General features: G+C 38.9%; 1 protein-coding gene across 3 annotated transcripts in view; it reads left to right on the plus strand.

The window, feature by feature from the left end:
- Positions 1–12,178, plus strand: part of CAMSAP1 (calmodulin regulated spectrin associated protein 1) — a 36,365-nt gene that overhangs the window by 11,082 nt on the left and 13,105 nt on the right. For 2 of the 3 annotated variants that reach the window (XM_074160993.1, XM_074160994.1), the window contains exons 2-4: positions 7,893–8,155; positions 8,351–8,512; positions 9,372–9,452. In XM_074160993.1, coding sequence (XP_074017094.1) covers positions 7,893–8,155; positions 8,351–8,512; positions 9,372–9,452 — 506 coding nt within the window. Of the gene's footprint in view, positions 1–7,892; positions 8,156–8,350; positions 8,513–9,371; positions 9,453–10,440; positions 10,474–12,178 lie in introns of all 3 variants that reach the window. The other variant, XM_074160992.1, reaches the window with a different exon arrangement.

The following is a 12,178-nucleotide window of genomic DNA, read 5'->3' on the forward strand; positions in this document are numbered from 1 at the left end:
CATAGAGAGATGGGTTTAAAAAGGTTTCTTCTGTGATTATCATTTTGAATAATATTTGAACTTAATACGTTACTTGTCATCTCAGGGTTTTCTTTATGTGTTAAGATATTGGATGCTGTTCAGTGGGCAGCTATCAAGGAATTGTCAATTTGTTATAAAAAATCTCAGTAGGCACATGAAAGTTTAGGGGTGGCTTTTTTGTTACTGTTAGACCTAATTCTGGTCCATTTGGTGGGGAAAAAATGCATTTCTGTTTATAATATTAAAACACTGTCTTATGTTCTGAAGTAATTCTCATCTGATAGGGTTTCCACAACTGCTGTCAAGTGGCTAAGTAAAGAGTGTTTTTTGGAAATGTTAGGTCTGGAATTGACATATATGAATTGACATAATTTTGTGCCTTGATCTTTCAAATGCTGGTGCATATCCTGGATTTCATTTTCATCTGAGTAAGGCTAAGCTGGTGCTGAAGTGTGGGAATGGTCACAAACAGGAATTTGATTCTAGTGTAGACTGTTACTAGAACGCGTTCATGGCTGCAGATTTTACCTGAAACTGTATTTTCTATTTACTGTTACAGGATGTTTGAATTCTCTACATCTTAGCTGGCATCTAAGTAGGAAAATTCTTCATCCTTTCTTTTTTCACAAGGACAGATTACTGAGAGCATGCATGAAGAATAATTTGAAGCTGAAGTCCTAATTTGGGCTTTGTTTCATTTGATGATGCATTCCTCCTTTTTTCCCTTCTGGCCACGAAAAGAGAGAATTTTGGTAGCCAAACATCGAGCACAGCTACCTTGTCTCTTCAGCACAAATGCTGCTAGAGAGACTGCCCCTCTCCTTGGATGGGAATTGGGCTGAATGGTTTGTTTCTGGAAGCCCGTTTGTTTCTGGAAGCTCCTCCTGTCTCTCTGTGGTGGCTGCCTGGTTGTCACAGATGGAGCCCAGAGGGAGGTCTTACAACTGTTTGTCCAAATTCCAGAAGATAGAGGGGGAGGATGTTGTAAAGGAAAGTGTTTCTCGGTTCAGTGTCATCCGTCTCCCCAAAATAAACCTGGGAGTACTGTCCTGGATCACTCTAAAAGCCTGTGCGCAAACATCTGGAAACCCTCTATACACTGGAGAGGTGATAAAGTCCGTTTAGCTGAGACAGTAGTTTGAGGGAATGGAATTTGATTGGAAGAGAATTATCTTTTTTCATCAGCAAACTTTGATTAGAACCAAATGTGTGCTTTAAGGAATTCTGTTGGCAGCGTGAAAACACAATTCATAACGTTGGAGTGGCCGAGGAGCAAGGGAGTCGCTGAGTTTGTGGAACTTCGGTTCACGGGAGGCGAGTGTGGGAGGTTTGGAGAGGCTTGGCAGGCTGTCCGTGGGAGAGAGCACATTTTCCCGGGCGGTGGAATGAACCAGATTGCCAGGCGGTAACAGAGCCAGGGGCTGAGCAGAGGGAAGCGGACCTGGTCCTCCAGTGCCACTGTCCCCTCGGGCTCTGAGCAGTCAGAGGGAAGGCAACTAGTACATTTCCATTTGGTACAACTTGGGAAAATAAGCAATGACAATGAAAAGTTTTGATTTCTCAACAGACTCAGTACGGCATTAATTTATGCATAGAAATCATTTTTCCATCATCACGATTATAATGTTAAAATTCAGATATGGAAGGAGTGGATGGAAGTCTTTCAGCGTTGCAGCTTGCTGTGAGCAGGTGGGTTGTCTGCAGCCCTTTCCATAACAAATGCTGATGCTCCTTTAAAACAGTTTGTAAAATTCAGGTTATCCGAAATGAACTTGGTGGGTTTTACATATTTATTAGAGCTCGGAGCTTTACATAGTTTCCAGACTTAATACTAACATTAGCCTGAGACCTTTGGCAAGATACAGGCAGGAAAGCCAAGCACTAATATAATATATTGTAGGGGAGATCCAAATTGTGGCTTTTTTTGGTCTTTGAAGTACTTAATACTCACCTGTTAAATAAGGTTTTACAGTACCGTAATAGCTACCCGCAGTCACCGCTTGGTAGAGGCAGTGTGAGCACATTTCCTGGGCTAAATTACCTAAATCCCCGAGTTCCTTGCTTGTATTTTTTCTCAGCTGCCTTCTCAGATCCATAGTAAAAATATTTTTAAGCAAGCTTTTGTGTTTTGCAAATATTCAGTAGTTAAACGTTTGTTTCTTTAATAATGGCCGTTTGATAAACACTGAATATTATTTGTGTGAAGTTTACAGGGGTGAAGAATTCCGTAATTATTATTTTTTCTGCTTCATCCAGGTGCATGGCCTTATGCTCGGTCAAAAGGTATGATGATGAGAGCGCGGCCACTCTCACCGGCAGCGTACAAAATCTTCAGCTTGTTATTTTTCCTGCCTGTTGTATGTAAATTTTCATGTGTAATATTAGAGATCACTTACGGAGTTTATAATACAGTTCTGGAACGAGACCCAACAAAGAATGTTTTTATTATAGTGCAGGTGGTCTTAGTTGCCGAGAGCCTGTAGCTTCTGCACGTGATCTGCAGGTTAGAGGACATCCATACAGCGCTGAATAATTCTGTGAACAGATACTGATACTGATGAAATCCTACTCACGATTTGAATAAGCTTCGTTCTGTTTACCACGATGCTTTGGCTCTCTTTCCGTGTGAAACCAGTTCTTCGTGCTTCGGGAGGTAAAATAAGATCTGGGGTGTATCCACTTCTCCAGTTCAACGGATAAGACAAATTTGTTCAGATTGCTCCATTTTTCTTTATCAAATCATAATCAGGTAGTTGTCTTTGAACAGGTTTTTTTGTAAGTGAGAAGATAAAGAAATAGTCCCTACCCTAAAGCAAGAAGAGGGAGAGTCTGGCAATAATCGTCTCCCTGATGGTTGGTACAAGTGAAGTCCTTTTTGTAATCCTGTGAACTGTGTGGTACACAATGATTTGTTCTTGGAACTGACATTTCTTTGAGAGGTGAGAACTCATTGATATGATGGAACAGACCAAAAGAATTGCCTCATGAGGAATTATTATAGTTTATTGTTGAGTCCTTCATCTCTTATAAAAATAGCTGGCGGAGGCGTCTCTCCAGTGGGCTCCGTGGGGCAAGAGCACTTCAGAGTTTATGCTGCTGAAAAAAGCTGCTTGGAAAAAAAAAAGATGTTATTACTGTGGTTTTTTTCTAAGTGTGGGAAGTGGCAAAAATGAGCATTTTTGCTCTATAATAAGCTGACTGCGTGCAACTAAGTAACGTGGTATAAAATGTACATAAGATCCATGCGTGGAAGGGATCCGGTCAGCTCCGCTACTGAGTGTAGGGTGGTAAATGCTTCGACGATTCTTGGTAGCAAACTTCGGACAAACTGCATAAACGCTGTTTGCCTTCACAGGTCTGGTTATCGGGTTATGTGCCGTTGTTTTTAAGTTACTACAAAACCCGCTGGTAGTTTTTAAGCTTTACATCTTCCGAACACCTCAGTTTGTCTAAAACTGGCAACTGTAAAGCTCGCGTTGAAGCCGATGCTAACGTTTTCCTGGGGTAACAACTGGGGAAGCACGTTGAGGAAAACAAGGTGTTTACAAGCTTTTCGATAACGTTCCATCTTTTGGAAGTAAGGTGGTGTTGGAGACCTTTTGATAATTGGTTTTGGTGGACTTCGGTATGATTTGTTAAACTGCTCAAGTGGATGTTTTTGTAGCTATAGCTTAGAAGTTAATTGCTCAGAAGTTAATTTTTCATGTTGATTTTTCCAAATTCCAGAACATAAATGTGTAAAAATCCCAAGTTTTAATGAACGGAATTTTTCTAACGTCTAAGTTCGGTTATAGGTCGTGAAAGTAAGGTGTTGAAAAAGATGCTTATAGAAACTGGGACTTGGAAAGACGGGGACAAAGACTCCAAACAGAGCATTGACACGTTCTGCGGTGAGGAAAGCAAAAAGCGTGTGACACGTTTGGAGTTTGCCAGATCTGCAAAAACTGGGGAGAAAAGCATCCATAATACCGGTGGCTACTTGTGTATCCCATGTGTTATTTAAATTAGCACCGAGTTAACTCTGATGGTGTAAAATTGCCCCAAAAATTGACAACGTATTTCTGAGCTTTTTGGCAATGTGGGAATTTTGACATTTCTAAGGGGGTTTTGGAGAACGAGCAGTCCTGGGTGCTGCAGGTGGTTTATGTGGCATTATACTACAGACAAGACTAATTACAGAGATGTGAAAGATAAGATAGGTCTCTTACATTACGGTTTCAGATACAGATTTCAAATATTGAAGGTATCTGGGAAGGGTGTGTTACCCGTGTGAGGTGACTGCATTGGGAACAGGACTTCTGCAACTGTGATATTTGAAAGGTTCTCAAGAATTATATACTCGTGGAGCGTCCTTTTTCATTATGGCTTGTCCTGTCATTTATTTCTCATTTATTTGCGCCTGCCATGTGGATAGTACGGTTATGTCCAGTATGAAATAAATTTGAATTAAATAGTAAATATTGCAGCTCTTGAGCTTTGATGTGGTTTTTATATCTTAAAATGTCTGTGGGCCTTTAGTCAGGACGTCAGATTAGTTACAAAACTGTTCCTTTCTGTCACAGGCAAATTTAGCTGGTGGAAGTGCTGGGTGTAGAAGATAAAACTGGGCAAGTGTTTACAGTGAAATAAGTTGCAATTATGGGAAGATTAATGTTTATGAGTAACTGCTTAAGATAGCATTCAAATTATTGATCCAGATACTGGAAGTTATTCTCCTGTCTCCCCTCCCTATCTTTAATCTTGGTCAATCCAAATCTATTTAGTCCTTAAGCAATTATATGGAGATCAGAAACACGAAGTTAGAGGGTTCTTCAATATAGAAGAAAAAGATTTCAGATCTCTTGATTGAACGTTGAGACTGAAGAACAGTAGCCATGGTACAAGTTATATTTTTTTTTTTTTTTTTTTTAAATATATTGATTTCTGGGACATGGAATCTCATCACTAAGAAACTAGATCCATTTATTTCTAGAAAAGGCTTTTAAAAATCATTAAAATGTTGCTAGTCTAAATGAAAATGAATGTGGGAGGTTTTACTGCCCCTGTCACACAGGAAGCTGGGCATTGTGTTCCAATAGTCGCTTCTGTTTTAATAATGGGTGTAAAAACCCCGGTGCAATAGATTGTGTCCCTTGTGGGTATGTCAGTGTTGTAAAGAATGGTTTTTTGCTTTCGGTAGTCCCAGTCGATAACATGATCGCAGCCCGCCCTGTGCAAAGGGCGCTGGGGAGCACCGCAGTGAGGGGGTCCCTGGGCTGTGCCGGGGGCGCGGGGGGCTCTTTGTCCAGCCCGTACCCGCTGCGGAGTTTCAGACAGTCACCTCGGTTACCCGGCCCTGGGGGGTCCGGGGAGCTGGTGGAGGGCAGATGTTCACACTAAACCCCTCCTCTAAGTACTTCAGATTTCAGACATCCTGAATTTGCATTTTTTTTGTTTGTTTGTTTTAAAAAAGCCTTCAAAACTTGGAGTGGTGCTAATGCTCTTAGCAGAAATGTAATTTTATGAGCTAGTATTCTATTATTTCCTTTCACAAATAATTTTAGTAAAAAGCAATGTATCTTTGATTGTTAAAGGTGTGGCTGCTTGTAATGAAGCTAAAATGTTGAATTATGTGAGCGGCTTTACATTTTGATTTTTGGGTCTTTCCCCGGTCTTTAGAAATGGAAGCTCAAGTTCTCTTCCTGGAAATGGCAATGACCGTTAAATGGAATTAGCTTTCAACAGCCTCTGATTTTAGGTCAGGTTGACTAATGTTAAGAAGATTAAAAATACTTGAATTTATTACCTATTTCACAAAAAATGGACACCCATCTTAGCAAACACTATTTATGTAGTGCCAGTGGGGGTTTTATTGTGTCTCTTCAAACCATCTTCAGTATATAGTCCGTATATCATGGCATTCGGTGTCACATGAAGGAAAAACAGTGATCTTAATTTTTAAAAACTTTAAAAAGCTTCCCATTTTGAAAAACAGGGGCAGCAGGGTATGACTAACGGACTAGCTGTAGGAGCTGTTGCACCAACGCTGGTTTCCTTCATATTTTTATTTAAGTGAGATGTGTTTCTGGCTCGTGTAATTGATAACATTCTGGCTCAGTTTCTTTTCTTTATGGACACGAAGGGCTCTGCAGTGTTCAAACACTGCGCAGCTTATTTTGCGGTTCAAAGATGTGCTGGGGGGGGAGGTTTTTTGAATGGGGAAATTTAATTATTCTGGAAATAAGCTGAATGAAAAGTAAATATGCTGCCAAATTAATAATTCCTGTAACTGTAGATGTACGTATTTAAGATGAACTGTTGAAGTGGCTTCAGGGGAAGATCTTCAGTGACTGGATGGCATAGGATAGAATTTTATGTTTGAAAATTAGGAAATGTCGGGCTTCTATTAAGACAACGTACTTGAGGCTAAGAAGGATTTTTCCTGGAGTTGAAGACTCTCATTATAACTGTTGGCTATTAGAAAGATCAATAGCTTCTAGTCTGATTACAGAATGTGAGTAGAAGTACTTATTTGGGAATATATCTATTTTTAACTTGTTTTATGTCTTTTCAATAATATCAAGAAATATTGTTTACAACAGCGTTTCCTTCCACGTCCAACTGTTACAATCAGTGACTACAGCCTTTGACAGGGGCAGGACTTCAGCGAGCGACATGTGGATTTGGGGTGGAAGAGATGCGATTAGAGCAATCAGAGTATTAATTGGTGGTAGTGCCTTTCTTTCCTGCCAGCTATGGAGCTGCGCTGATGCGTAGCAAAAGTGGAAAAGTCTTTCTGCGGGTTGGAAACCGGTGGGGATGAGGTGGGGTGCGAGGATGGAGTCTCCTGTGTTGTTAATTTTAACTCGCGTGTAAATTACTGCACTGGGGACCTGTGTTCAGTTTGATAAAAGACAACTTGTGGACATAGGGCCATTCCAAAAGAAGTTAATTTTAGAACTTGGTTTAAAATTCGTGTTGAATCCAAATCCGAGTGGAGTGGTTTTGCTTCATAGGCTTTAATTTTGATTTAAAGGCTGAAAAGCTGCAGTGGTTTGCTTCCATACTCCTGTCTTCAAAACCACAGTCAGCTCACTGGAGACTCACTTGTTTTGCAGACCTTTTGTAAAATGGTGTTAGTCAGATATTTCGGTCTTTCTATGAAATTTGGCAGTTTAGAACCAAGAAAATAGGTAGCTTAGTTTTCTTTTTCAATTTGAGAACGTTTGGCCGGCCCCTCCTAGTGACTGAGCGCTGCCGTTAGTTCATTGCTGCGCACAGATGTTTTGGGATATTGCTTGAAGAAGCTGTAAATTTTGCTTTGAAGATACATACATAGATAGATATATATATCTCTATGTATATATATATACATGCACACTTTGCTCATCTGGTACATAGAGCATTTTAGCCTGTGATCGAAGTAAATGATTTTTTTTATTTCAAAATAAAATTAAAATGCTAATAATATGCACTAATCAGTAGAGGTGACAGTGTGTCGTTCTGATTAAGGTGGGTCTGCTTGAAGGAAGCAGCTAGAGATGCGGAGAGGACATGGGGACCTCAGTCCATGTTGAAGGGCTTTCTTGCAAGGGTCTCTGTTAATCTTAAGAGAAACCTCAGTGGTAATGTATAGGATTTTTACTGAAGTATGTATTTGGCAGGAGGCAATTATATATGCTTTACTTAATTAAAATTTAAGGACAAAGACCTCCAGAAGACCATTTGCAGTGGGAAACTGCAGACTTTATTGCATTCAGTATTTTTTGCGCTTGGTTTTCTTTTTGTTCTTTCATGCGCTAGCTGTGAATTAAAGTAAAAATGTTTATTTCTGTTTACAACTGACACCACTTACCGGTGATACTTGTTGAAACTTTTCTTCCTTGTTTCAGATAACGTCCCAGAGGAGCTGAAGGACCCTTTTTACATAGATCAGTATGAACAAGAGCATATTAAGCCTCCCGTCATCAAGCTGCTGCTCTCGGGCGAGCTGTACTGCCGCGTCTGCAGCCTGATCCTGAAGGGGGATCAGGTGGCTGCTCTGCAGGGACACCAGTCGGTGATCCAGGCTCTGTCTCGAAAAGGGATTTACGTCATGGAGAGTGATGATACACCTGTGTCTGAATCTGATCTGGGCTGCGCACCAATCAAAATGGTTAGCTTAATTAAATCCCCCTAATGATCTTCTTTTTATTTAACACTATTTAAAATAGTTAATGGAACGAAGAGCTCTTAATTTCTAGGTCAGTAACATCAGGAATTTTTCACTTTAAGTACAGTTAGAATATACAGGTGATTTTTTTTCTTAAAGGATTTTATTTTTCAATACTCGTTTTTTTTCTTCTTTTAGAGTTCTCATATGGCAATGATCGATGCTCTTATGATGGCCTACACTGTAGAAATGATCAGCATTGAAAAGGTGGTCGCTAGTGTCAAGCGTTTCTCTACGTTCAGTGCCTCAAAAGAACTGCCCTATGATTTGGAAGATGCGATGGTTTTCTGGATTAACAAGGTAAATTTTACTTTGAGGAAAGCCTGCCTCTTTCTTACTATCTCTCTTCAGATTTCTAAAAATGTTCCAATGAGTGTCTTCCCTCCATCTTTCTGTGCATTTCTATCATCTTTTCTACTTCAGAGGAAGAAAACTGCTTTAATTACTGTGTTTTTACTTGGTATCTCAAGTCCAACGGTAGTTGGGTGGTTGGGTATAATATAATCCTTATCGAGATAGTTATTAATGGTGTTTGATTTCCTTATTACTGAAATGTATTCTAATTTAATCTTCTTGCTTGACTTCCCAAGGTTTCCATATGCATTGGGAAAGAGAATCAAACTAGCAGGGAAATGCAATTTATTTTTCTTAAGGGTCTTGTAATAAAGCTGGTAAATTTTTCAAGGCAAAATTTAAAATAGAGAAGATAATTAAGAACTAAATTAGGAAAACTGTGGAAATTGGGTTCTTTATTTTCAGACAAGCTGCCATGAGGGTTTTGGGTTTTTTTTAGGTGAAGCATTGTTTCATGTTAATTAACAGGATAGACTTAATTCTGACTAGCTTGAATACAGCTAACAGAAATACCAAAACTTTTCAAAGGGTAGAGGTTAAATTACTGAAACCCTTTCGAGTGACAACAGAGTCACATTCCAAAGAGAATTTCTCCTTTGCAAAGCCAGGATTCCCTTGTTGTGATTATAGCTACTGCTAATGAGACAGTTGTTCTTGAAATCTGTTGTAACACATTAATCTGTGATTTTTTTTCTGTTTGTGGAATGGATTGACCATTAAGTAAGGGGAGGAGGAAGAAAACTTGACTTGTGGAAACATATATTCAGATGTATTTTAATATCTTTTCTATGCTCTGGTCTTTTAGGTGAACCTTAAAATGAGAGAGATAACAGAGAAAGAGATTAAATTAAAACAGCAACTAATGGAAAGTCCAGGGCACCAAAAGGTAAAACAAATTTGTCTTCAGTTGTGATTTTGCGTATTGATGATTAATGGATTTAAATATAAACTTCTCAGTATTTTCTTTGCCAGGGAAATGTGAGGCATCCAGTTCTTGAAACTCCTGAGATTTTGTGCATGTAATTTTTGTGTGTCTTACCATCAGTGCCCTTCCGTACCTTTCAAACCCAATGGTATCTTCTGACTTTCCTTTAATTTTCACTTGGACTAAAATAACTTGTTTCAACTTAAAATAACTTGTGTCAACTTTCTATGGGTAAATATGACTCAACTTTCACAGCACAAAATATATATAATATATTTTGAAAGCTCTTGGGGCATATTCATTTTGCATGGGTTAATTGTCTAATATATATTCAGAGGCTTATTCAAGTTCTCTCCAGTAAGCATACTCTTGGCATTCAAATGTTATATGTGTGTGTTTGTAGTTTTTTCCACCTTTTTCCCTTGAAATTATATCACAATGCACTGACATTGCAAAATATAGTACACTTTCATTTCTGGAGAATGTAAAATACATCTTTCTCAAACATATCAGCTGTCTGAGCTCCTAATGGATGATTTGATGAAGCCTGAAGAAAAACTGCTATGTTCTTTCTTTAAATTGGCATTGCTGTGCAAAGGGGATAAAATTGTGACATACGCACAAGGCACAATTGTTTAACTTCCATATTAGTGGCAAAGATTTTTTTATGTGCTTTTTATGTAAAATAATGTGCTTTGATGATAAGGGGCTGAAGAGCTGTTTAATTTACAAGTTGATGTGTGGTCTGAAGGATCCCTTTAACTGTTTGACTCCATTGACTTTTGGGTCTCATTTTAATATTTTTAAATCTAAATTTCTAGGCTACAAGCCCTCTAAAATATGAAAGTGTTTATTTATTGCTCAAGTGCATTTAACTATTACTGCTTTTAACTTGCATTGCTGATGTTCCTCTCCTATTCCTACATTCCTTTCCTTGCTTCCTGAGCAGTCTCCTTCCAAATGGTATTGGAAATTAGTACCTGTAAGTGAACTACTTTTACACCAGTTGTCATCCACAAAATCATGGCTTTTTAAATTTCTTCAGAGTGTTTGCTTCCATTACAATGCTTCTTAGATGGTCTTTGAAAAAACACCACCTGTGTAAGCTTTTGGGTCATCAGGCTTAGTTTTCATAACGTGGTTTTTGCATACTGTACAGCATACAGCATAATCACTTTACAGCATTTCGAAATCACATTTCACAATCCCCAGGGCAGGAGCGAGGGATGTGGAGTAGCAGCAAAAGAACTAGAAAATTAACAACAGTTGAAATGGTTGCATTTACTATTTTTGTTGTAAGTAGGCGATCGATCGCAGCACTAAGGTGATATAAAAGCTGGTCGGTTTAAATGGTTGCTTAATCTTTTGAAGCTATAGTTAAGATACCCCGATGTTTGCAGTAGCTCATTAAATAATGCTCTTGCACGGGTTTGTAAATCTGTCAAAACCAGAACACCGTTATTCATTGAGATGGGGTTAGAAGATTTGACAAACCAGTTTGGACCCGTTATGACAGTTGCTGGGATTGCATGCTAAATTAATGAGACTGAAGCCGGCAGAGTGGGAGGAAAGACAGTTTACATACCAGCACAAAATACTTATTTTCTTTATGGTGAAGTGTGAAAATGGAATATCAATTCCACTATATATTAAAAAAATAATAAATTTGTACTTCTAGTATACCAGCCTGCTTTCTTTTGGCTGAGTTTCCTGGGTTTGTTTCAACTTGTAGAGATTTTTCCTTTGTTCCTTTGCTTTCCTTGCCTCGATACCCTTTCTCTTGCCCTTGCCGCGTTTGCTGTTTCTCATTTTCTCTGTGGGAAGATGAACGCTGTTGTCTGGGTTACAAATTCCAAAGAGCAGTGCAGGTGGAAAAGGCAGGCGTGATGGGGGAGTCACCTGTCCTGAGAGAGCTCGGTCCTTCTCCTCTGCCTCGTAACCCTTCATTTGTTTGAACCAAACATATGGGCAGCAGTAAAAACTTTTGAATATCTGAAATAAAGGAAACTCGAATGGGGACCTGCAGGCAAATATCTGTGAGTGAGCCCTATCTTCCAGCCTCATTTAATGACCTGCAGCGGTATGTAACGAAGCACTGACGTAGCGCTTCTCGCTTACGTTCTGCTGTGTTTAAAGGTCGCATCTGTGTTTGTGGCATATATTTGATAGCCTTTCGAGGAAGTTGAGCAGGTTTATGTTTCATTTAAAGAGACAGCTGGGAGAGAGTAGAAGGAACCACAGGACTTTGCAGGATGTCATTGAGCAAGCGGGTGGTAAAGGAAGGAGTAAATAGAGGTTATCTCACTGCTAGTCCAGTACTGCTTAGATTATACTGGTTTACTGACAAATTTTGCAGTCTCCATAGTAGTTGTCACACTGTATCACTTATGCATTTCTTTTTTCTTTCATGATTTTTTTTCTTTTAATATAGAGTTCTCTCTATTTCAGTAGCACCCATTTCTGCACTTTAACACATAGGAATGTCATTAGTTTTATGTATGGGGGGAACAAACTACAAAACTGCTTAGAATGTTAGAAAGAATTCAGAGAATATTAGAAAAAATTCAGAATATTCAGTATAAAAGACTAGAATAGTTAAGAGAATAATAGCTGAGCAAAAAATAAGGAATTAAATTAAGTCCACAAAAAAAACCTCCTTGATGATAAATTTATGGGTTTCCACCAAT

The sequence above is a fragment of the Numenius arquata genome, chromosome 19 (assembly GCF_964106895.1).
Source record: "Numenius arquata chromosome 19, bNumArq3.hap1.1, whole genome shotgun sequence".
Classification (NCBI taxonomy): Eukaryota; Metazoa; Chordata; class Aves; order Charadriiformes; family Scolopacidae; genus Numenius; species Numenius arquata.